This window comes from Molothrus ater, chromosome 8 (genome assembly GCF_012460135.2).
Source record: "Molothrus ater isolate BHLD 08-10-18 breed brown headed cowbird chromosome 8, BPBGC_Mater_1.1, whole genome shotgun sequence".
NCBI lineage: Eukaryota > Metazoa > Chordata > Aves > Passeriformes > Icteridae > Molothrus > Molothrus ater.
The window spans coordinates 20,391,694-20,418,680 of NC_050485.2; the positions used below are offsets into that span (position 1 = coordinate 20,391,694).

Sequence of the window (26,987 nt, forward strand, 5' to 3'; positions counted from 1 at the left end):
CCCGCAGCGCGCCTGCGCCAAGGGCAGGGCTCGGGCTCGAGCCCGTGCCCGGAGCGCCGGGAGCGCTGGGAGCTGTAGTCCTGCTGTAGTCCCGCCGCGGTGCCGCCGCAGTCCTGCCGCCGCTGGGAGCTGTAGTCCCGCCGCCGGCGCGGGTTTAAAGGTCCGGCGGGGCGCTCCCCCTGCCCTGCCCTGCCCATGTCTCTCCTCGCCGCCGCCGTCGCGCAGTCGCTGCCCGGCTCCGCGCGCGGGGCAGGTACGGGAGCGCGGCGGGGTGACCGAGCGGGGTCTGCGGGGGGAGGTCCGCGCCCGGCGGCTGCCGCCCCTCCTGCCGCCCCCCGCTGCCGGCCGGGACCGCTCACGGGTGGAGGGAGGGAGGGAGGGAGGGAAGGAAGGAGGGAGAGGCTGGGCCGCCTGCTCTGCCCCCTCCCCGCTCCCGCAGGGACCCTCTCGGGCAGGAGCATTTCCCCTTCTCTCCCCTGCCGAACAGGTGCAGGCGGCCCCCGCCTCTGCTCGGCCGCCGGGCCCCGACCTGCCCTCACGGCGGAGGGACCCTGCCCGGTGCCAGCCCCGACCGGGCTGCCCAGAAAGGCGGTGGCTGGAACGGCGGAAGGGAAATGAATCCGTTTCAGTGGTGGTGTTGTCGATGACAAGGACAAGCGCCCTTGTAAGTGGCACTTGGTGCTCGATGGAGGCCCGGTGACCACTGGTTTCTATGTGCAAGTGGGGTGAGGGATGGCGCGGCCAGTGGTAATGGCAAAGCTCTTTTTTGTTGGTGTGCTTCCAGATGGAGAAAAAAAATCCTTCTAAGGTGCTTTTGGAGTTTTTTGTATGTTAGGAAGTCAACTTACAGCATCATAATCTGGAAAAGTGGAAATTTAGAAGCTGAAGAGCCTTTCTAGAGCAAAGAGGTGGATAGTATCTGGAAAGAAGTTGCCTTTCCAATTACCTGTTTGTCTCCTGCCTTCACGTCATGCTCCCGAAGCAGGGGCAATAGCCTGTTTTTCAGGGGCTGTTGTGACGTGACAGATTCTTGGAAAGATTAGTTAGTAAAAATCAACTTTTCATTTTCCTTTTCATGTTATATTTTTAAAGAATAGTGCTTATTTGCTATATGAAACTAGTTCCTCTACCTTGTGTAAATTACCCTGCAGTTGCTGTTCAAGGTTGTAATTTACAGGGCCAAGCCTGGGGTGCAGCTGTGCAGCTGCATCAACCTAGAGCTGCTCTTGGCTGAGATCAAGCTTTTGCATGTTTGTGACAACAGACATCAGGTGGAATAGGAAAGCAAGTTTAGGGAATATACTGGATTCTTTGACTGTGCTGCCTTAGCTAGGGCCAAATCACTTGGGTTTTGAGAGTCATTGGGGAAAGAAAAGTGTTGTCAAAATGTGTGTAAAGTACTTGGACTTGTAAGCAGTATTTTGTGCATAATAGTAAAGGTGTTGTTTCTTTTCTAATTGCTACAAATATCATAAAGAGGAATGCTGAAGTATTTACAGAGTTGTAAATGTTCCTTACAAGAGGTATAGAAACAGATAGGAAGAAGGCATCGACATCCTCTCCCAGAAAATGTATTTTGCTCTTATTCTTGGGACCATAAAATTCAGTGTTGCTCCCACTGCTGAGGAGTGTTGGATGTACAGTGGCCTGAGTAAACCACATGGGTATGACCTCCTGGAAGAGATCCTAATACGCACTGTCCCAATTACAGCTGTCCGTGGCATGTAAGAGCAATATTGAATATCAAGACGTTCTGGTTCCTATTCTTGGTCTGGACTAAGCTCAATGCCTATTGGCCAGTACATTGAGCAGCTAGGCTAGCCTAGCTTAGGTTTTTTATATTTATTCTCAAGTGTTACAAATGGAAAGAAGGAAGCCAGTTTTATTTCTAGGAGTATGTGGTTTGTGCAGTTTCTGTATTTTTGCTTTGGTGTTGAAAGGATATGCTGGTTGCCTGCCATTTATGATAAAGGTCATAGTGCCTAATAATAGCTGTGAGGAATATTTACCTGGAGAAATGGAACTAGAACCCAGGATCACTTGGCTACCATTTGAGACTATAGAACTCAAAAGGTGGCTAATTTGCTCTACCACTGGCAAATGAAGGTATGACAAGACTGGAATGGACAAAACTTGAATATCAGATCAAATAGTGAACACTTGGTAGGTTTGGACTTTTTTTAATTTTAATTTAATTTTTTTCCAAACATGAAAAATAAAAATGTACTAGGATACATAAAAGCATGATTGGACAAGCTTTAGTGGTTTCAAACTAAAGGATGGTAGATTTAGATTGAACATAAGGAACACATCTTTTACTATGAAGGTGGTAAAGCACTGGCACAGGTTGTCCAGAGAGAGGGTGGATTCCTTGTGCCTGGAAACATTTAAGGTCAGGTTAAGCAACCTGATCTGGTTGAAGACATCCCTCATTGCAAGGAGGTTGGACTAGAGGAGCTCTGAAGGTCCCTTACAACCCAAAGCATTCTATAGTGGTAGACCCCTTACCATCCCATAAATAGCTTAAAGATTCTGAAATCCAAAAACCGATTGTGGAAACTGTTGGCCAGCTTGGGGTATATGTTCTTTTTCTGCTCCTTCCAGAATCAAAGTGTGATCCCAAAATACATATATAACTAACTGGTTTTAAATGTGTCAAAAACCACTTCCTTATTCCTAGACAGAGCAAGAATTGTCATTTTATCCTTCTCTGTTCTCTTTAACAAGACTGGATATGCAGCTGCTCTATTTAAATGCTTGCTTTATTCTCCCTACAATCTCTTCCTTCACTCTCCCTCATCCCCCTTTTCTCTTTTTTCTTTTTTTTTTCTTTTTGTTCGTTATGCTTCCTTCTTTGCATTGGCAATTTCCACTGTAAATCTCAGATTGCCTCTTGCATTTTGTTTCATTTTTCAACTATTGCTTCCTATATCATCCCTTAATAGATTCTTCTTTGTTTCTTCCTTCCATTTCTCTGATGTTCACTGCACTCTGCCTCACTCTGTCATCTCTTACCTGCACCTGGCAGTGAGTGGCTGCATTTGAGCCGAGAGAACTCTCCTGGGAGCAGGCTGTGTTTGGCCAGTGCAGAGTGAGGGAAAGTGGCTGCTCTTCCTGGAGCTTTGCCAGGGCTCAGCTCCCAGACACTGACTGGAGGTAGCAGCCATTTTAAGTAAATTAAGTAAAACTGCGCAGTTGAAGGCAAGTACAGAACTTAATGAAAATTACCAAATATAAGCTATTTAGGGCTCAAAATAGAGTCCTAAAATTGGCTATTGGATTTACTACAAAATATAAACTTTTAAAAATACGAAATGGTTTGATGACAAATTTATACAGATTTAAGCTTCGTAAAGAAGTTGACAAGCAAGTACTGAAAGAATGACATGGAAGTAGATTAAATATGTATGTATATATGACTGTTCCAGGGAGGCCTGGAAAAGAGGACAAATATGGTAGAGGCTGTACCTTAATATAGTTCTTCTGACCTGGCAGTATTAAAACTGTGGAAATTATTTGCTGTTTGCAACAAAACTAAGTAACCTGGCAATATAGGAATATTCTATTTTGGCAAATCTAAATGTTATCTGCTATGATAGTAATATGTAAAACTAGTTAGGGCCTTTTTCAAGTAGCCCTCAAGCAGTCTAAAGTGAAACTAATATAAGTCAAAAACATGTTTCTACAATAAAACTTGGGGTTTTTTCAGTACTGTAACACTTCATTTTAACGTTCAAGCTAGTTGGAATAGTCACTTTCTCTCAAAAAGACTAGCATGGTTTGTTAGTCACAGGAGGCTTAAAGAGGCTTAAATTGCTTCATAATGAATTGCTTAAAATAAAAATACACCTTATACAATGTTAATTGAATTAGCTTGGCTTATTTTGGGCCTTTCTTATATTTGTTTCTTTGGAACTGGCCCAGGTCAAGTAGTTCATATACCAGATTGAATTAAGCTCCTGTGTTCTGATTCAGCTGTCGTTACTATCTTTTAACTTCCAGTTATGAGGGAGTTGGTTGCTAGAAACAAAAAAAAAAAATTGTTTTCTTCTAGTGGCTAGTTGATCAAAAACTGTCTTTATATCTTGATTTTCTTTGGTTCTGGAGTGCTTTTCCTTATCCTAATGATTGATCTATCAAGTGAAACTGTCTCCTGGGAAGAACCGACAGAAACAGTGCAGTCCCTTGCATGCAGATCCTCAAATGATCTGAAAAGCAATAACCCACAAGTAAATAGGGACATAAAGGAGGGGCATAGAATGCCTAGAGCCAGCCCTGTGAGAGGTGGGATAGTTCATAGGGTTAAGTGTTTTCTATTGCTGTAAGAAAACAGTTTTGCTGCCTTTAATGATTCAGAGTAGCACAAACAGGTTAGAGCAAGTGTTGAGAAACTCTTAATTACAGAGTTGATTTAGGGCAGGCAGACCATCCAGTCCAACATAAACAGAGTGCAGAAAGCAGAGATGTAAGTGTTAGAACAACTCACTTTCAACTGCCCTAATTTATCTTTCTCAGCTTTAGTCATTGCTCTTTCATGCACAAAGCTGTGCATATTTCATCCTTGGAAAATCAGCCTGCACTTTTATTAAACTCTGTTATTTTCTCACTTCTGATTTCAACGATGTATTTCCTTATGAACATTACTATTTGGTCTGAATAATTAGTATTATGAATTACCCAGAATAAATATGCAGAATAATTCATGGACTAGTGCAAAATGGAGCACCAAGTGCCAGTGAATGAAATTATGAAAATTTTACCCAACCTACATTAATGATCACTATCTTAATATCTTATGAGAGAAACTGTCAGGCTGTGTATTGATGTGAAGGCTGGAGATATGTAGATAGTAGTGAAAGGGAAGGAGGTGAAGTGTGGCACCACCATGTACAGAATAGATGGAATGGGAATGTTAAATAGTAACATTCACACCTTGATTTTCTTCTGAGCAGCTGCTTTTTTTCTTTCTTTTTTTTTGGTGGAATTTTCAGTGTAGTAACCACTCAGTAAGAAAAAGTTGTAACTTGAAAATTGGAAACTATTCAAATAGTACAAATTCTCACCTATGTACTGATTTTCATTTCTTTTTAAATTTTCATACTTGACCTATTTGTGTTTGAGTTTCAGAATATATTTAGAAATTATATTATGACACATGATTATTTAATCTTAAGCTAAGCAACGTGGCACAATTTCCTTTGTAATAGCTGTTAACTTTATAGCTGGTGTGAGCTTATAATTAATTTCTTATACTAGGAGTTTGTAAGGGAAGTGTGGAAATACTGGAACTATTTATTTGTCTAGCAGTTGTTCTGAATAGGTGGCTATTTGATCTGGGCACCTAAATCAGACTGTTTAAAAGCTCATATTTAGTTAGTCACTTTCAGCACAGTCTGACAGATATTTCCTCAGAGCTGATGATTCAGATTGCAGCAGTTTTCCCTGGGAAGAGGGAGTGTGCACATATTTTTCCTTCCTTTCGAGCTCTCCTCCTTTCAGGAAGCAGCAGTGAAATGCTGTCTATGGGTAAGACTTCAAGCCCCATGATTCCTTGGGAGAGCATGCGCTGAAAGCTCCAGTTGTCAAAGTGCTCTTGCCAGACTGGTCGACTATTTGACATATACCAAACCTGAAAGAAGAAAATAAATATACTGTCCTTTTGTTGATCTTTAAATACAGAAAATCTGTACAGGTAACTGTTCCTTAACCATTTCTGTGTTGGCTGTGTGGGTTTCTGCATGCAAATGGATCTGGTATTGCCATGGGGATAGAGATTTCCTGTACTGGATTATAAATTTGTACAAATACTTACACCAAATAATCAAGAGTACTGCATACTAGTCCCACATTAGACAGTGGCTGGCCTGTCTGTCAAAGCCACTTATTAACCAGTACTTTTTTCATTTGCATTGGCTTCATTCATTAAAGGAAGGTCTTGACCTTGACAAGAGGGTTGAACGGTGCAGTGATTTTTGCCTTTAAGAAGCAATATGGAAGGGAATATGAGTCACAGTCCTTAGGATAAAGTTCAAAACCAGCTAGCTAAGTCAAGGTACACATTTGAAGCAACTGCAGTATTAGCCACTATAGATAACCTGGTGACTAACTAATTTAAATATAACTTTATTGACGACAGAATTTTAACATTTCAGCTGCTATGTTTTTCTCTCTAAATGTATTTTTATACTGATAGGTCAGACCCGGGGGAGAGGGATACACATAATCCTTTTCTCCCTCTGATGTGGAGTCATCAGTAGTTTTATGTAGCCTTAGCAGTAATAGTGATGTGGGTAGAAGTGAAGCTAATGGAAAGTTACACAGACAGAGCTTGGTATATTGTGCTTTACTGCAGTATTGCTTTAAAATGCCTTGCAAGGTTCTCTGCACTCCCAGCAGCAGCAGCAGCATCGCTGCCTGGAACAGATGCAATGGTTTACCCCATTCTTAGGAGCTTAATGTTGTCTCACAGCATGGTCTGCTCAGGAAGCCTTGCTGCTTACTTTACATACTGAACTGGTAAAGCAGGGGCAGCATTAGCAGTAACTTACTAGATACCAGAAACCCCTCCTGGAATTCATTTAACTAAAATGTGTGTGTATGCCTCAGAAGATATTTAAAGGAAAGAACAAAAAATGTAAGATACACCTGGACCAGATGTCAGAAAGGACAGTTTCACACTTTGCCACCTTTCTTAAACAATTAATTGATTTGGCTTTACATTGTTACATTTCAAAAACAATCCTAAAAAATGCAGTCTTAGGCATGTAAATGTCATATGATTAACTCAATAGCAATGCAGTTAGATATTCAGCAATGGCCATCTTTGGCATAGTTAATTAATGTAAGTGATTTGGGGCTCATTTAAAATACTTTTGAGATTTAGAATTATCTCCTCAATTGACTAACAGCCTGCAAAATGTGGAGGTTCCTGTTGTGATTTCATACAATTGCTGTTCATTGATGTCTGTATTGTATTAGTACTATTGGGTCTCAAAATCATTATAAAATGCTATGATCTGCCCTGTTTCATATGGAACACCTTTTCTAGCAGATATAAGCCTCAACCATTCCACATACATTTCCTTTCAGAAGTTTAAACTTATGGAGTGATTTAGCAAATAATTTGCATCACTAGTCTTTGTTTTCTGCATATAAAGATGATTTTTCAACATGCAGCATGTCTATATTGTAAATATTTCGATTTTCCCTGGTTTTATATTTCATTTGAAAGCATTACAAATATCATAGTCTAATAATACCTCCCCGATCTGCTGATTTTGACCTTAGGATTTGCTAATGGAGAAATCACGGATGATTTCATATGTATGTGTATAAATAGAGCTGGTATGTATATAAATAGAGCGAGTAGATAGCTATACCTTCAAGTGAAGGACTGCTTTGATGTAAAATAGCGTTTTACGCGGAGAGATCCTAAGGTCACCGAAGGCAAATGTGACACCCATCGGTGGCTTTGTACGCGGAGTGTCCCCGCCCCCGGCCCCCCTTCCCGGCCGTGCCATCGCCGGGGCTGCCCGGAGCCGGCGCGGGGAGCGGGCAGGAAGCGATTGTGCAGCGAGCGAGGAGCCGCTCCCGTATCAGCCAGCGTCCCTGTGCGCCTCGGCTCTGATAAACCCCAATCACTGCGAGCTTGCTCGGTAATTAAGGAAATCGGTACCCGGCTCCTTTAAAGGTCCCCTAATAGAAAAGGGGGTGGAGAAGAGCGAAGACTGGTGTCTTTTTAACCTTGCTGAAGGACGCAGCAGTATTTATTGACGTATGCAAATAACCAGGGGGAGGAGGTGGAGGAGGAGGGTGCTTGGAAAAACAGGAACCAGAATCAGTTTCTCATTGCAGGGTGAGAGCTCTGAGTTCCGGTGTAAGAGAAAAGAGACGTGGCGAAATTGCTGTATATCTCTGCCCTATAAGCACATCTCTCATTTAGACTGAAGGGAAACAAGGCATCAAAAAGGGTGAAGCATCTTAAAAAATATTTTAAGGGCAATCTAGCACGATCAAAGGTTACATATTCCTAAATGGGGGAGGGGGAAGATTACGGGTTTGCCTTGCAATATGCTGTAGCATAGTACTAGCAATAGGACGAGATTTTTGGCTGGCAAATGCTTAAAACAGACTGGCTTGTGGTATGAATGACAATGTTAATAATCTGTCTTTGTGGTTTTTTCCCCTACTGTTTCAGCTGTGCAAACCATGCAGGATGATTTACTGATGGACAAAAGCAAAGCCCAGCCCCAGCAGCAGCGGCAGCAGCAGCAGCAGCAAGATCCAAACTCAGCAGAAGCCCCCTCTACACCCATCTCGTCGGAGACACCTAAACCAGAAGACAACAGTTCAGTGACTAGTATTGGCACATCGGCTCCTTCCCAAAATAGCAAGGAGAAGATGCAGATGGAGTCTCCCATTTTGCCTGGCTTGAGCTTTCACCAGCCTCAACAAGAACCTGCAGCCGGCACCTCCTTGTCTCCCTCGTTTGGCAGCACCTGGTCTACGGGGACCACAAACACGGTGGATGATAGCTTTTTCCAAGGGATTACTCCAGTCAATGGGACAATGCTTTTCCAGAATTTTCCACACCATGTCAACCCTGTATTTGGTGGCACTTTCTCACCTCAGATTGGCCTAGCTCAGACTCAACACCACCAACATCAGCAGCAGCAGCAGCAAGCTCAGCAGCAGCAGCAGCAGCGGAGGTCACCTGTGAGTCCTAACCAGGCACCTTTCGCCCAGAGAAATGCTGCTTACAGCCATCAGCCCATCATGACCAGCAAACCGTCTTCCTCCTCTGCCTCTTCTTCTTCCTCCTCCAGCTGGAATAACCATCAAAACGCGGCTTGGAGTACACCTTCCAACCCTTGGGGTGGGCTGCAGGCTGGTAGGGACCCTCGAAGGGCAGTTGGAGTGGGGGTTGGCGTGGGAGTGGGAGTCGGCGTGCCCTCCCCCCTCAATCCCATTTCACCCCTTAAAAAACCCTTCTCCAGCAATGTCATTGCCCCTCCGAAGTTCCCACGGGCTGCACCCTTAACCCCCAAATCCTGGATGGAAGACAACGCGTTCAGGACGGACAATGGCAACAATCTGTTGCCTTTTCAGGTAAATGACTACACACACCTTCTGCATGATGACAGCTATCACAGATTTCTATTTTTTATTGGGCTGTGTTTCATGTTACTGTTCTGAATGGCATCTCCATAACTCATATTTTCACCAAATAGTCACCTTACGTGAAAGAAGTGGGGTTGAACCTAGGGACTGCATACACAATGATTTCCAATTCTAGCTTAAGGTTTAAAATCTTGTTTTTCTTGTAATTTATTGTTAAATGTGGCATATGGGGGGTTTTGTTGTTGTTTTTTGCTCTTTTTTTAGCATCTGAAAGGTAGTAGCCTTCACGAAAACAGGCTCAGCAGACTACGCTCCCTTGGTGCTGTGTTAGAATTTTTTTTCCTATTCTCCCATACGTGAGAAAACTGAGATGTTGAAATTGCTGGTTCAGTTTTCTAACTGGGCTGTTAATTTTAACCAAAGATGCTTCTTGACCTGAAATTCAGTTAATTATTTTATCACCATTGCAATAACTAATTGTCCTTATGTTGTGGTGGGATTTAACAGGGAGCCTGCTCACATAAGGCATCCATATGAAAAGCTGTGTACATCCAACACGTCCACCCTGCTGTTAGATTCACAGTGGACGTTTTGAATACATCTCGAAGCAGCGTGGGTGTGTATGGAAAGAGTGGCGTATCTGTCCTTTGCAGTAAGGAAATGCCTAATACAATTGACATGATTTAGAAATGGCAGGAAAGTATTGTATAAAATAAACCATTTTATGCTGTTCAGAATATTTGCAGAGAAAAGAGACAATAGGACACGACCTTCAGAGCCATATTGCAATGGAGTCTATTTACTAGCTACATAGCTCTGAAATATTTAAAGCTGCAGTGCCCTTCACTGGTTTTTTTTTTAAATCTATGACGACAAAGCAGATCAATTGCAGCTGAAACTGGGCCAAATGGAAGATTTGCAATTTTAATGCAGAATGAAACCTGTCATGGTGTGAAATCCATTTTAAGTTGAAAAAAAGCAGAGCTTGCACTTGCAGTTCTATCTATACTAGGTGAAGTGAATCTCAGACCTTTTCTAGGTTAGCTGTTTTGGTGGCCGACAAGTCAAAATTTTCTGCTTTGAAATACAGTTAAATCATTCATATAGGCTTGCTCTTTAGGTAGTTGTTTTCTCAAGAAAGTATGACCTCTCAAACATCTTTAACTTATCAGTTTGGTAAGAATAGCATTTAGATTGACACTTTAGTTTTAGAAACACAGTGAAAAAAAGAAATCAAACCAATGCATCCCTACCCCCATTATTTTAGGAGACTGTTGAAAATATATGCACTTTCCAGTCCTATTCAAAGAGGACATCTTATAGTCAGCCCTGAAATTTCATTTTGCTGCTTCATTCTGTTTAAAGGGAGAGTTGCAATTTTTTTATTGGCTGCCCTAAATGAAGGTGGGGTGGCTTCTGGTGAGCTGCTGGTTAATGTCTCTGAAGCACTGAAGGCTGGAGGAAGATTACACTTTAGATACAATATGCCTGCTGTAAATACTATGTTGCACAGAGCACAGCACCACAAAAGCTAATAGCTCCCAGTCGTTTTTTAGGAGTGGGAAATGTGTTTCAATTTACAAGTATTCTGAATTGTCTACATGTAAGACATTACAAATCTTGGTATATTTCAATTAGTAGTGAAAACAACAGTAAATGGTCTTATTTCTGTGGTTTGGTTAGTGAGATACATCTTTAATGAATACAGAACTTCATTATTGTGACTGTAAACTGTCACAAATTAAACTGGCAGATATTTACTCAACACAAGGAAAAAATAGCTAACTGCTTTTAAAGAAAAGTTCTTTTGATTTTGAAATTAAAGTTTAAAAAAACCTAAAGTATTAGCCAATATGTAAATTGGAAACTTGTTTTCTTAACCTGGTATTTTCATGTTCAACTGAAAGCAAATGCGTAGGCTATTCTCAGCACCAGCTGGTATAACAGTCTGATTTCAGAGATTCAGAACACTTGTATTTTTTTTTCCTATTAGGCTAATTTTTTTTTTAATACAAGCTGCTGAATTTTGCTTATTAAAAATTGTAATCTGGGTTACTGTTGATTGCTGCTATACTTAACGAAATGCCAAAGACATCTTGAAACCATATTATTGGTAGGAGGCACTGTTTAGTTGCACTGATAAAAATGAAATTCAAATTAATCTAAGAGTTTAATATTTGCTGCCAAGGTTCTGGTTGTCTTTTTCCTTCTTTCCCCCACCCCTAAATTGGGCAATATGTTGACACAGTAGGTTCTGCTTGTCAGCACTATCAAGTAGTTCTTGCAGGTTTATCCTTTTACATCTGCCACCCTCCATAACTGTGTGGTTTTGAGCAACTTTAGAAATACCTTCCAGTAAACTTCCTAGCAACACACTTATGCACATTAGCAAGTTCTTTGTGTTAACTTGTTATCTTATGTTAGGATTATTAGGCTTTCTAAGAAAGAAGAAAACTATTAATATGTTCACTGTTTGAAATAACATCAGGGAGAGCCGTTTTGTAGTTCAGGTCTTTGCAGTCATCACAAATTTTGATCAGAAAAGATCTGTAACTGGGATTTGTGTTCTGAGTCTATAATATTTGAAAATAGTTGATACTCAGCTATTGATATATCTTGTTCTAGGAAAAAAATGTTCAATTTGAAAATATTTCTCTTAAGACATGTATATAAAGCAATATGCTACATATTTTCATCCCTTAATTTGAGTAATTCTGTAGTGCATCCTGTATGTCAAAACCAATTGGTATCTGTCCCAAGGAGTTGTGCTGCAGAACATATCAGAAGATTTAAAATACGACTTGGTAGGAACTCTGCTGGTGCTTGCCTTGTGATTGGTGTGGAAAGACCACTAAAAATACTTTGAGGGAGACTACATTCATACACTTACTGGGAAAAATCAGTTGCAACGTATATATTTTAAAAATGGAGATACAAAGCTGCTAGTTGAAAGGTAAAAAAGTGATCATTCTGGAATGAAATGTAATGTAGCAAGTAAGAGTTGGAGACGAGATCATAGGAGCAGGTGTGGAACTAGGCCAGAGAGGAAATACAAAAACATGGCCAGTTTGTTCTCCTGAATATTTTTTGGCTTCTGAGTGGTTGAGGTGAGGGTCTCTGACTGTCGTGTGGCACGCAGTGGTGCTCTGCTGTTGTGTGAGGTGATCCTCAGCTCTGGCACCTGAGGCTGGCACTGACTGATCGTCCCGGCGACGCCGTTCTCCCGGCACTGGCTCAGCTCCATTTTCCAACAGAGTCCTGGGGCTTGTGCAGAACTGTTGGCATCTCCTGCTTCTCTTACCCCTCTCTTCTCTCAGGTAAATGGTGTATTTCTTTTGGCTTTTGGCCATGTGAAGATATTGGGACACAGCTTGTGGGGTTAGGAGGATTGATAGAGCCTGAAATAGACCCTTGGAGGCAAGGATAAGAAATTCTCTTTGCAGGGAAGATAGAGAAGGAATTAAATGTTTGCAGACCAGTATTCTAATTATGTATGTCTACCTTGTGGATTTTTAATTATAGCAACACTGTAACAATTTTGCAGAAACTGTGCTGAGTTTTGCTGTTTTCCAAGTAATGTTCTTTAGGGAAAAAAAATGCATTGCAGTTTGTGCTCTGAAGATTCTGGCATGCATCAAACCATTCTTGGCAGCTTTACTGATAAATATTTCTCTAGCAGAAATAAAAAAGGTGGTGTTTATTGTGTAGAAAGATAGTTTTAACATGCTATCTTTTGCAGGGAGACTGAGAGAGGATTTTTGGGCAAGTGTTTTGTTGTGGTGGTTTTTTCTTCGTTGTTTTCCATTTTGAATTAATCTAGACCAGATAAAATTATAAGCTAAATTTAGGAATTTTATATAATTTCAATATTTCATACTTAAACAAAATGCCAATTCTAACATGCAGTGAGTTTGTGTTTAAATATAAGTTCATATATCTGTATAAAAGTAGAGTTCAAGTATTGGAACATTCATGAGTGTAACAATTAAAGTTCTGTGTTTATGAGTAAAGGAGTTTTACTGGATGATACAATCTGGTGACTAATTTTAAAAATCTTTTTTAAATCTAGAGGGTTTTTTCAGTCAGAAATAGTTGAATGCAACTATGTAATAAGTATATTTAAAGATTAATTTTTAAAACACTGTATTTCTTTAGTCTAAATTTCATTCTGGGCTCTAGCTTCTTGGCATGGTAAATGTCTGCATGTTCAAATTAACTAAAACATAGTAACAGTACAAAAAAACCCCCACATGACTGTTTTATATTCAAAGTATGATGATTAAGCACTAATTGCTTATTGATCAGAGTTTTGATTTTTAAGTAATCAATCATAGTTAATCTGTCAGAGTTAGTGAAGGTAGAGCAAAGGTCTGAGTTCAGTAGGCAGCTGATGTTCTGATCAACTCTGTACATAGACAGGACTTCCTTAAAAACATTAAAGGTATTAATATCAAACAGTGAATCAACAATTCTGTCTTAAAATTTGATAGAGGATTTATCTGTCTTTGAGAGGAACAGTAAAAGGGAAGGAGAAGAGCATGGAGTTAATTTTGCTATTTCACTCCCTGGATCATCTCTCCTAGTTTTCATCTCTTTGCCTAGACTGCTTTTGTGAATGGAATGTAAGAGGAAGAGAGACCTGGAAAAGTAGTGTTTTCAGGTTCCAGTGGTTCTTCAAGGAAAAAAAAGAGTTTGCTGAGTGAATGATGAATATTTCCATTTGTTAGCAGTTGGTAAAATAGCTCTCCTTTCATGAAGGTCACTCAAGAGTAATTTCTAGCAGACCTATACTAAGGGGAAGCTAAAATATAGCACTGTTTAGTTTAAAGTTCGAAAGTGATCTTACCTGAAACAGAATACATCTGAATTTTGCTTCTATTCTAGACTTCACAGTTTTTGGGCTATTGTGATGTCTTATATGTTCTGTACCTAAATTTAGGGTAGCACTGCCATGTTCTGTTTCATTATTTTTTAAATCAAATTTTTCCATGTTTCACAAAAGCATTGCTTTTAAGCAGTTGTTAGAATGATGCACATGCTGGTACTAAGCAGTTGTCTCAGTAGTTAGAAGAATGTAACATTTTTGTATATAGAATTAGATCTTCATTTGTGTAATCATTTTATTATTATGTGTAAATTTTAGAATTTTAAAAATGCAAGTTGTGAAAAGTCACAGAAACTTTGCTTGTGTTTGTTCAGACTTGGTCAACAATTTAATTTCCTTAAGTTTCAGTTACATGATTCTGTCTTTTCCTATAAGCTATGAGTAGATTTGTAAATCACAATTAATTGATGTCTTCCCTTTCCTCTTTGTTGTGGAAAAGTGGCTTTGTCCCTTTATTGCATGTTTCTCAAGCTCATTCCAGAGATACATTTGTCAATTTTTCTAGGATCATCTAGGAGAGAAGCACTGTGCCAGTCAGGGTAGATACTGATCTGCTTTGTCACAACAGTGTTAGAAGGGATGATGTGAAGTCCATCCTACAGAGGTAAATAAGGTGCACAGAGTTTGGGAAATTAATTTTCTTCTCAATGCTCAATCTGAGAAGACAAAAAAAAATCATGTTTTTTCTGAAATATTTAGAAAATAGGTCTTTGAACACAGAACATCCACTGCAGTCTCTTAAGTTTGCTGTTTGTGTGAATCTCAAGTTAGGCATGAAAAATTGAAGACAACAAATTGGTTCCTGTGAAAAAATTCAGTTCACGCTACATAGCAAATACTCAGGAATTAAGAATTTTTCATCAGGGAAGAGAAAAGAAGCAAAATATTTAATTGCTTTGATACCAACTTTTCCTTCAACTGTGTATGTTTTTCTCTGTGAATATTCAAGATTCTGGAGAATTACTCCTGCTCTTCCTAATTATGTTTTTCTGTTTGTGAGAATTTGAAACAGTTTTCTTTTAAATTCCTGGAGTCTAAATAAACTACTTAAGCAAAACCACAGATTCTGTTGCATGTTAGAATGATAAACTTCACATAATTCATCACCCAAGTTAAGAAGCTTTTGAACAACTCTATAGTTCTTTGTTCTTGGTTTAACAAAGTTAATGAAAATTATGTGTACAGAGCACTGTCAATAGTTTTCAGTGGGCATGGCCCATTTTCTTTGTTTTATCCACCCTTGAATTGTTCAGCTGTTTTCAAACATCTATTTCTTCCTGTTCCTGAATTTTGATTCTTTTTTTCAATGAGGCTTCTCATTTGAGTTGGCCTCCCCTATTCCATTTTCTGTGTCAAAGCTTCAGGTTACAGAGGAAAGCCCAATAAATCCCTGTAGTTGTGTTCACTTAGTCCTGTGCAAAATTAAGAGCATGAGGGGTTTTAAAAGTAGGTTTAATCAAATTCAAGGAGAATGAAATTTTCAGAAATACTGGCTAGAAGTTCTGAATTCTAGAAATTTAGACATTTTAACCAAGTGATAACTTAGTCTGAACATGCAGAACTGATTTTCTTTCCAAATGCCCAAACTGAGCTTTGAAAATGTATGACTTGGGATGGATTTTCACACAGATTGACAAAGAACCACTTCTGACATGGATGAGAAAAGCATTCCTTATGGCTTTTTCATGGACTTTTTATATATGATTTTGTTTTATGTCATAGTCATAAATGGATTTTCTTGTGAAATTCACCTTTCCGATGTAGAATTATTGTGAAGGTGCTCAGCTTAAAAAGATTCATCCTAAAAAGTTATTTTTGGCAACACTGTAGGCAACTTAAAGCTGATCATTTAATGAGAAATGTCAGACAACAAAGAAATTCACCCACCAAAGCTCTCTGGGTTTTATTCTCTGACTGAGGCTCTTTTTTCCAAGTAAGACTCATTTCCTAAAGAAAGTCTTTGGAATTAAAGCTTCTTCTCAAAATTGCTGAAATAAATAGAGCAAACATTTTGTTTTAAAACACTTGAGTGGTTAAATGTTGCTTGGATTAAATGAAAATTTCCTAATTCCTTGTTGAAAGTTGCTGCTTCATTCTGCTTTGTGAAAGAGATGAGTTTAAAGCATTAATGAATTAACATGGTGGTAGCTAATGTTACTCCCATTTACTGCATGACCTTAACATTTGTAAAGGGTTAACAAATTATTTATGTATTAACTGATTGTTAGCATGTTAACAGATGCCTTATAAGCAAATCTAATGTCATCTATTGATGTGCTTAGCAAATGTTAAGGTGTGTAATAACCAAGTGTGTAAAATGTTTATAGCACTCTTTGTGGGTTTGAAATTTTTTAAACTACTTATAAAGATAACTTCTAGTTTTGAATCATGATGCCCACAACAGTCTGACCTAATTATTTCACCTCACTAAAGAATTCTCTTGCTCATGTATTCTCTCCAGGATCATATTGTTTCTTCCTGTGACAATAGAAAAAAAATTGAGAACAGTGAGACCTCTGACAGTAACTGAAAGGGTTTTTCTTAAAACTCACAAAGCCTGAAGTAGCAGCTGACTGTGTAGCAGGAAGACTAAGAAAGAACAAGAGAGTAGAGAAAACAAAAGTCAGGAACAAGAAAAAGTAGGACATTTATAGTACAGAATGGAAGGGGAGCTGTGGCATTTTCAAATATGGCAATGCAACATGATAATATGCCCATGCACTTTCTGCAGCTGAGAATTTCTGCAAATAAAATCTTGAAAAGGTTGGACCAAATTCAACATTTAGTGGTAAGGGTCCTCAGGGGGGTGGCTCCTGCTGCTTTTGGTTGCTAGTAAGTGAAGCTGTACCTGTGATTTCTGAGTAAAAAAAAATCAGGCATAATTCTCAGCAGATTTTACAGGTGATGTTTTGATGCAAGTTTCTGCAGACAGTCTCACCTCCCTTGTCTAAACAGAAACACACTCTTCTGGCATGGTTTTACAAGGTAGTAGATTACTTACATAACATTTTTTCTTGCCAGGCAAGGGAGAAGTACCTGCTGTTATGTATGCCTTTCAAAACCACTTGAAAATGGATTGTCATAAATTTTACAGTTTTTTTTTAAAGGCTTCACTTTTGTATAGGAACTGCAAAGTTTTCTTGCAAATTATTTTGCTTGCACAGTAGCTTTGTTTGAATATAAATGTGAACTGGTGAATGTCTCAAAATATAGCTCAGTCCTTGGCTCCACTGGACATGTAGAGCAAGGAGAATTAATTTAAAAGAACAAACACAATGAACAGAACTTTTTTTATGAATAGAGGCATGCACAGATTCAAAAGGCAACCATGTGAAATGCATAGTTTTTCATACAACCTACAATTTTGTTTACCTTTTCACACATAACATTTATATATGTGGTTTATAATTGTCCAGAAATCAACTAAAAAACTCCTGTATTTCTATTTTCTGTGTCACTCTTACTGATTGATGAGGTCCTACTTTATGGTGAAGATTGAATTCTTGAATTCTGACGTGACCTTGCAGTCAGTGCTATTAAATATCAGTCTGCTTTGCTGCAGTTCTTCAGCTCTTTTTGTATGATGAGCTTATCTCTTTTGGGTTGATGATGTCTTGTAAATATTATTATTATGTTTCTACTTTAATAACCAACATGACTCATTTCAAGTATCTCAAGTGATCTCAAGGAAACTGGTCTCAAGATTTGCCCTTAAGAAACTGCATTATTTATACTTCTTTAGCAGATTCTCTTGAGCACTAGCAGTTCTTTCCCTTTTTGCAATTTTCTTTCTTACCTCAATTGCACTGGTTACTTTTTTGTCTCTTTATGTGGTCACTTTGCCTGTAGCAGCATGTGAAATGCTCTGTGGAAGTCCTTGTTAGTTCAGCCATATCCTCCTCTTTCAAGAAGCAGGAATCACTTTTTCCAGGGTAAATGTCAATAATGCATAATGCCACATTATTTCTGTACTGTGCTTCGTAAGAGACAAAATCCTTGTATTTCAGTCATAAAAACTAGAAACAGTGTTTGTCATCTATAGTTTCATATCCTGCTTCAGTTATTGCAGTTCTTTGATTTTTATTTTGCTGGTCAGATATACACAGTGCTGACATTGTGAGTTGGGCTAGCTTTAGTGCTTCCACTGGCAGCCTTACTGACTCCGGCTCCATTTGATTACAATGTTGCCATGCTCCTCATCTGTTACTGAGTGGGATAGATGATATTGCTTTCTCTTACTGTTTATCTGTCTTCTCTGTTTACCCTTGTTTGCCTGATTTTCCTCTATGAATGTGAAGAGCAGTTATGGAGGCTACATTATTTTCTCCTGACTTCTGGTGTTTTAAAATTTTTTTCTGAGTCTTACTAGACCTTTTCTAGACATTTGTTGTCCATGGTATTCATGCTGACCTTTTAACAGTTTCCCTGAATATGTGTAAGTGGCTGAACATCCTGGTTCTTTCCTTGTAGCAATATTTTCTTAAGGTGCCTGTCAGTTTTTATTACCCTGTGAAAAAAAAAAAAAAAAAAAAAAGGAGAATTCTGTTGCAAATCAGGTAGGCTTTTATCTCAAGACATTTTTCCTGTCTGTAGCAATCTTTGCTAAATTTGCCATGTGCTAATCAGTTTAGCTCTTATGATGTAAAAGGAAAGTGCTTTTCCTGCTCGTATGAATATGGTTTTCAATTTCTGCATAAAGAAGGTTTCCTTTTGGTTAATTGGCTGTTCACACTTGTACTTGTGTCTTGTAAGTGATTTCCAAATTATTTTAATTAAATCCAAATATGCAGCAGTAATTTGAATGCATAACACCTACCTGACAACACAACTGCTCATGGCCTCTTCTTATCTAAGGGGAAAAAATTTTATTCTGGTTATTTTAAAGAATTTTAATGTAAGTGTTCAGGCATTTTATAGTAGTTATTCTTTTCCTCATATCCTCTATGCCTTTAAGCCCCTTAGGCAATAAAAGATGGAAGTATGCAGAGCATGATTCTGTTACTATTTTAATATATTATCCTATAAAGGTAATATATTTAATACCTTAATTCTGAATTTGTTATTAAATTGAAGTTTTTTAAATAAGTGGGATGATTCAGTACTTGCCACTGAAAAAATTCCTTTGTTTATAAAATTTAATCTGAAATGGAATTGCTTGCATATAGTTGATCTGAAGAGTTGCTTCTAATTAAAACATAATTTTGGACTGGGATTTTTTTTGCTCTCCTTCTGTCCTTCCTTCCTCTAAGTGGAGCTTAATGTTACAAGTGGTTTTTGGATTGCTGCTCTGTGCTCTTTCCTGCCTGTTCAGTTGCACATATGCAGCCTTTGGTAATTTTGCTGATGATCAAATACATAATAGCAAATACTTTTAAATTAGAGTTTCTAACATAATGACACGTCAGGAAAAGGTTTGCCTGGTATCTCACTGCCTATACAGGAGTCTTCAACTCATGTTTAGAAGTAAGTGCACAGCTTGAGAAGGCCTGTAGTTCTATTTCCTTTACATGAAGGTGTCTGAGGCAGTTCGGGATTCTATGATTGATTATGTCCTTGATAAAGTCCCAGGATGAACAGGAGTTGCTCCCTGACTATTCTCAATCCCCTTAGGAAGAATGTGACAGAATGGATTGCCGTGTGTCACAATTTAGTATGCATATTAATCATGCTATATAATGGTATAAAGTTAGGACTTGGGTAGTTCACATGAGTATTTGGTAAGTAATTAGTAATTAAAAGCATATTGCAACTAATAGGTTAATTTTTTTCTCTAAATCCTGCTGGATGCAAAGTGACATTTGACTGCAAAGGTGACATCACCTTCTTGTCTTCCCTGGGAGCTGTTTTTCATTGCCAGTGTTTCTGGCCTGCTTTAGGCCTGTGAGTAAATATTGGTGAATAGCCCCAGTCCCCCCCAGGCCTCAGGAGCAACGATCCCCACTGTACCATTTCCTCTTCTCAAATGGACCATGACTGTCCTCTCTAAGTTCTCCAGACCTGTAGGTGAGGATCTTGTCCTGTGTGAGCAGATGAAATGTGGTATCTCTTCCTTGTTGAAATAGCTACTGGAGTTCTGACACCTACAAGATTTTTGTTAGGAGGCGCTATTTCCTGAGCACAACAGAAATGGAACAGGAGTGTGACATGGAATGTGCCACTTAGATGTTACATTGGTCACATTTTTCTTAAAAGCACTATGATTTAGGGTGAGAGACAATATTTTATTTGTCATCAGGCTTAAAACATTTCAGTGACACTTTTTTTTCCCTCTTACCAACATATTCCTTGTCACTGATGATCAGTAACTGTAGACAAAACCACTGCTTCAGAGAAATCCTTGAGTCTCCTTTGCTTGGTGGCCATGGTGAATGAAGCCACTGGGCAATGGTGCTCAGAGATCTGTTTGACAGTGATTGCTTGTGTTCTCTTCTGTCTCCCATTTTGTCTCGTTATGCTATCATACCACAGACAGACTGTAAATCTTTGAGACAACAGCTTCCTTATACAACATGTCTCTTCTGTCTTTTACATTCTGTGGTCCAGCCTGCAAAGTGGGATTATTGAGCTGTAGCCTCCCCAGTACTCCCTCCTGCTTTGCATCTCTGTAGCGCTTTCATTTTGTGATTTGAGGTTTGCACTTGTGCTGATTTGTCTGGCAAGGAGTTCTTAGGTCAATGTTACTTTTTCCTTGCAATGGGACACAGGCAACATTCTACTGAACAGAGAGGTAGAAGCCCAAAGGTAACTTATCAGTGCTGAACTCTTGCACAGCAGCCCAATGAACCAGTTAAATTATGTCATTTTAATAGCTCAAGGGTATAATGAATGGGCTTGTAAATTCTGCTGCTGACATATTTTTTTTTCCACTTGCTTGTTTTTGTGAATTGATGGTCATCTTGGGTGTAACTACTTTAATCCTATATTTACAAGTGTTAGAACTGTTTGTTACTGGAATCAGTCACTATAATAGAAAGTGGATACCTCAGCTGTTTGAGATGCATTCAGCGGCAGGACTGATGAGCAGATTTTTATCTAAAGCATCACATTGAACAAAATATGACTAAACATAAATCCTGTCACTGGGTGTTCAGTCAGTTGTACTGTCTGCAGATCATTCCCTACAGCAGTGTAATGGCTGTAAAAAGAATAGATGTTTTGTTGATTCTTCTGATTTTTTTAATTTGTTGTTGTGGGGATTTTGTTTGGGTTTTTGAAATATGTTGTTCAATTGCTTTCATGGCAAAAGATGATGCTTGAAATATTAATTGTATTATATGATCATATTTCTGTTGCAAAGATGGAAGCAAGGTAAAAGATGGTGTTCCCCATTGGAGCATTTGACTCTTCGTGCTTGACTGTCATTGAATGGAGAAATTACACTAGTGATCATGTAGAGTATGCTTGGCATATTATAAAAATGTGTATTGGAAGAAGAACTAAGTTATCAGCTGTTTTTAGGAAAATGCAGTGTAAATTGAATTACTTTCTTTCCCCACTTTGCAAGCAAATATTGAATATTCAGGAACTTGACCGGATAGTCAAGTTTAGTGAGTGTGATGCCAAGTCTTATAGCTATAAAGACTGAACTTTCTTCTATATATTTTGAACATTTACATTAGGGGTGTGCAAAAAGGGAATCTCAACTGCAAAGTAAACTGCAAAGACTGCATTTGAACAAATAATATAATTTTATTCGTTTTTGTAATTCTGTATAATGCTGATTGTGATTGTATCTCTTCATATTTCTATGCTTTTTAGTTAATCTGAAAACTAAAATTTCAAACATTTCACTAAAATATTTTAGAACTCAGAATTTATAGGCTGTTAAAGTTTGAATACAACTTTACCTTTCTTTCTGGAAAAATTGCTTGAGTAGATCAAGTTTTCAAGGCTTTTGGATTCAGTCCGAGTTCTTGCATGTTAACTATAAAAGTTTATATAACACACAAAAGATGACTAACTAACTAGAGTTTTGAAATATTATTTTTCAAATTACATAGAAATGTTTCCATAATCTTTATACAGTTAGATATTGTTTTATATGTGTATTAGTCTCCCTTATTTTTTTTAGAAGTCTTCTAAATAGGCTTTAAAAAATTCACCTTTTGCTCAGTGAACTTCTGAACACCTATGAAAATAAAGTGTGCTACAGTTGGTCATCTTGAAAAAAGACAAATGTATAAGAAGTTGATGTGTTCTGTGCACACTCCAAGAGCAACAATAACATAAGAAAACATTCCCCAATTTGTTCCAGTAAAGGAACACAATAAATCCGCCTTAAAAATTAACTGGAAAGGTAAAAAAGAAAGTGGAATTCCAATAAAATTCCACTAAGACTTGGTGTTACTAGTTACACCTCATTATGGGCATAGACAAATTTACCTTATTGTTCCATCCTAGCTACATTTTATGTCTTCCAATTTGTTTTGGTTTATTTCATTTTTTACTGAATCCAATATAAGGAAGAATTACTGAAATTTCTGGTTGTTCTAGTTCTGTGTATCTGGGTTGTCAGTCATGTTGTTGGCAGCATTCCAGCACCAAGCTGCAAAGGAAGTAACACTTGCTATGTACAATTTTTAAAATTCTTTTGTACAGTGATAATTTTACTTTACCATGTGACCATGTTGTCAGATTTCCTATATTTTCAAAGACTTTTTTTAAACTTCTCTGAGAATGCAAGTGGGATTGGGCATCCACCTGAAGCTGTGAGGGGTGAAGGACTGCCCAGTGAGCCTTTAGAGTGTGACCATTCATATGCACCATCATGGCACGTTGATCATGTCCCAAGCTAAGCTTCAGAATACTTTTTTTTTTTTTTTTTTGCAGTTGTTGGTTTTGCTATTTTGAATTGAGATACTGAAACAAGACAAACTTGTTTTCCTTGTGTTCTTAGCAATTACCTGTGCTGCAGGTGCTAGAACAGAGTGAGCGAGCCCTGTTTGAAACAGTGCTGGCCCTTTACCCTGTACTTATTCAAAGCTGTGCTTCCATTGACTTCAGCTTTTGTTGGCAATGCTTAGCAATCCTGTCCAGCCAAATCCAGGTTTATGGATAAATAAAATAATGCAGCAGTGACCCCTGTGAAGAAGTTTGCATTGATAGGAAAGTTGTTTAAGCCCTAAGAGTTTTAGCTGTTCCCTATATCTCAAAATACTACATGTAATGACTGCTGGGAGCCTCACTGGAGTTGTGGTGTTCTGGAAACAGTTAATATTTCTGTGAGTTGAAGCCATCTTGTTGCTCAGCAGAGTTGGGTTGTGTTGTGCCACATACTGGTGCAGAAAGCTGAAAAATCTAGGGCAGCATGAAAATGAAGAGCACTGAAATAAATTACTGAAACTGAGATAGTGCTCAGAATATAGGAAGCTTAGTAGGAAGTCAGTGAACTGAAATATGTAGACCCAGGGAAATGTGTCTTTGGGAAGGTCCAGATACCTGAGGATTTGTCTCTTGCACAGTAAAAAATACGCAGCTGAGGGGTGTCTCTCAACTCCATGTGTATTTTATGGTATGGATGTAGATGACCATGCCAACAAGGATTTAAACGTGCAACCTTGTGTTTCATGGTTAAGGATTCTGATTATGGATGATAGCTGGGCTTGGGCACCATGAGTTAGATTGCTGACATGCATTCTTAGGATAAAAACGTGTCCCTTTTTAACTGTACTTTAATAATTCATGCTCAAGTGTCTTTTCTGCCATAATCCTCTGCAGAGTGAGAGGAAAATGATACAGCATCAGGTTTTGGAGCAAGATGCATATTGTCCATGTCTCTGCCATGGGATAGGTCAGTCTTTTCCTTTTTTAGCTCATTAGTTCCAATTACTTTGGGCTACTGTTCGAGCTGAGAGTTAATGAGGAAATCAGGCTGTATTAAGATCCACTTCTCACATGTTATGGTCCTAACTATAAATTTGATCTTGACAGTGTCATTTGTGATGAAGTCATATATTTTTTTCTCATTCTTTATCTTTCCCTCTCAGCAGTAAACACGTGGTTTGTGTATCTACTGGGAGGGACCTGGAGTAGTGCTGGGTATGCCCTGCCCTTACATGCCCCTGCTGTGAGTCTGAAGGGATCAGAACAAAGCCTACCATGTTACAGGGTACAACAAATGGGAAAAAGTTCTTTTTATTTCAAATGTTACAAATGTGTCAGTACTTCAGTACTGCTATGTAATATTTGTTTCATAAATAAGTTTCAAAATTACTTTTGCCTTCCTGGAATTTGGTGATGCACTTATTACAACTCAGCCATCTCCTGGAGTAAGTGACACAGGCATCTGTCCTAGAGATAAACAGACCTCTTCAAAGCACTGTTTTGATTCACTGCTAGAGCTCGTTCATTATGTGTGTTGGATGGAGACTGGAGACTTCTGACTAATTATCATGGCTGTGTAATTAAAGACTAGCATAATACATATGCACGAAAGTGTAATATTCAGATAAAATGCACATTGTTGTATTTTCTCATTTTATTTTAGTGCATTGACTCTGCAGTTATTCTTGGCACTTACTCTTTGGTTTTGATTTTTTTTTTAAAGTAAAATATTATAGACACTGTGTTATGTGACATTTTTTATCAGACTTACAAGTAAGATATTTAGAGGTAGAAAGTTGAGACCCAGCTCCCAACTAAAGGTTCATTTCACTTTGTGATTCTTCAAAATCTGATCCTGATATGCATTTGTGTTTTGTCACTATATTGATGTCCACTTTGAGGAAGTCCATGGCATAGATGAATGTAGAGATAGCAGCCATGAAGGGCTGGGATTTAAAGTTATGGGATGCATCTCTTCTCTGAGAGCTGTTATTACTAAACTGGTTTTCTTTCGTTCAAGTCTGGATAGTTCTGAGAACTGAAATATGCTGCCATATACACCAGCAGCTAACGAGGAAGGAGCTGCTGTCTGCACACAGCAGAAATACAATCCAACATGGGCAGGCTGGACTTAATCTTTTGCTGACTTAATGATTATTGTGTAGCCAAAGGCAGTGCCTGGTAGCTGGAGATTTCTCTTTTATCCATAATGCAGTTTATCTAAGTAGGTCTTAGGAGCTTTGTCTTCTGTAGGAAGATATCCCAGCAAATCTTCCAGACTGGCTGGATTTTAAAACTTTTTTTCGAAGTTATTTATTATGCTTTATCACTCTGTATTTTGTATATCTTTTGATTTTAGTTCATGTTCCTAGTCCCAGAACTTTCTTGCAAAATCCTCATGTGCTGCTAAGGACTTTTATGAATTGTTTATGTTGTTGGGATTGTTTGGCAATAGATTGGTGGCCTATGGAAACAATGCAAAAGGCAAATCCAGGAGCTGGAACAGTATCAGCTCACGAAACCAGGAGAACCTGTTCATGCTGAGAAATGAGGAAACATAATTGTGTGTGTGTGTGCAGAAGCACCAGTCATCTTGGAAGAAATTGCTCAATTTAGAAAACAGTTTTCAAATCTGCTGAGTACAAATGAGTTGCTACTGAAATGGAAGCTGCTGAGAAAAATGGTAATAGCCCTTTTATTTAGGAGCTAGAATGGTAGCCCTTAGTTGTGTTTTATCACCCACACTGCAAAGTCTGTAGTCAGCACACGTTATACTTATGCACTGCCACAACACACTCGTAAAATCTGTTGTGTTCAAAATTTCCTTTACTAGATTTATCTTGCTCAAGTGCTATAATGGGAAGTGTTATAATTGCCTGGTAAAGGGTTTTGATTAAATTGATCTTCCTGTGTTTAATGTAGGTCTGTTTTAATCCTGAAAATATATTGCAGGTTTGTGTGCCCCTTAAAAGGTTAGGAAGATGCAGCATTCCAGCAAGCCTGCCCTGCATGGCCTTGCTGCCATGTTACAATTTCTTTCTCCCTTTTCCCCCTTGTGCTGAGCTCCTTGGCAGGTTACAGAACAAAGCAGGACCTCCCAGGGATTTGCTACTATAGCAGCATGGTTAAAATATAACATACATATGTTAATAAAGGGCAATTAAATTCAATTTGTAGGCTGTGTCCTCTTCTGAACTCAAGCCTTCTGACCTCTAAGACTGTAATCTCAGGAATGTTTGAAGCTGGAATAAACTACCACTGTGGCAAAAGCTGCAGTCCTGCCCTTTAGCTCTCCTGCCAGTGCTGGTTTTGCCAGCTCAGCTCTGCTATGGCTGTATAGTAAACCAGGTCAGGGCACACATCTGACTGAAAAATACTTCCTTACCTCTATTTAGGATATAAGCTGTATCTTTGCATTCATATTTTCTCTTCAAAAGGATGTTGTAGTTGGGTATTGAAGCAGCTGACCACGTACATGCAGTACATATATCTAAAAGAGGCAGATAGAAAAAGCCAACAAAAGTTCTTTGTTTAGAGGAATGATATAAAACCTATTTAATCAATTTACTAATGCATCACGAGAATGGGTTTTTTCATCAAAGTTAATGCTTTTTCTTTTTGATTTACCCTTGCATTTTTTTTAAGGAAGTGATTATGAAACAAACTCTTCTCTACTAGCGCATATTACTAAGAAGTGGGTTGTTTTAACCAAATAAAGTTTTCTTTTTGGAAGAAAAAAACCCAACCTCAGCACTTTGGATGTTTTCATTTGGTTTGAGGGTTTTTCCCCTAGGATCTACTTTGAATTTGCTGGACATACATACATTTTATTTTATGTTTCAGTGCATTGCTCCATTTGGATAGGGAAGCAAGTACTCTTTTAAATACAGTATACAAATGATGGAATTCTAAGCAGCTGTAGAAGACAAGAATCATCAACAAAGAGAATTGAAAATGAGTGAGCTCATTTGAACTTCAGTACTTAGTATAGCTCCTAACAGAAATCAAGTATTATTCTTTGAACATCATGTTTGACTGCCAGAAATGCTCAATAGATTAAATAAATGTGTATAGACAATAATGGTAGTCCACTTATAGAAAATACAACATTAGCTCACTGAATAAGGGAAATTGGGTCTTCAGTTTAGAGTAGGGACTG

The 26,987-nt window shown here is 38.6% G+C and overlaps 1 protein-coding gene across 6 annotated transcripts in view; it reads left to right on the top strand.

The window, feature by feature from the left end:
- The first annotated feature begins 163 nt into the window (after positions 1-163).
- Positions 164-26,987, top strand: part of CPEB3 (cytoplasmic polyadenylation element binding protein 3) — an 80,419-nt gene continuing 53,595 nt past the window's right edge. For 4 of the 6 annotated variants that reach the window (XM_036385246.2, XM_036385247.2, XM_036385252.2 and 1 more), the window contains exons 1-2: positions 164-253; positions 8,198-9,108. In XM_036385246.2, the coding sequence (XP_036241139.1) occupies positions 196-253; positions 8,198-9,108 (969 nt within the window). In that variant the 5' untranslated portion in view covers positions 164-195. Of the gene's footprint in view, positions 254-5,612; positions 5,693-7,866; positions 7,971-8,197; positions 9,109-26,987 lie in introns of those variants that run through there. The other 2 variants (XM_036385250.2, XM_036385248.2) reach the window with 2 other exon arrangements.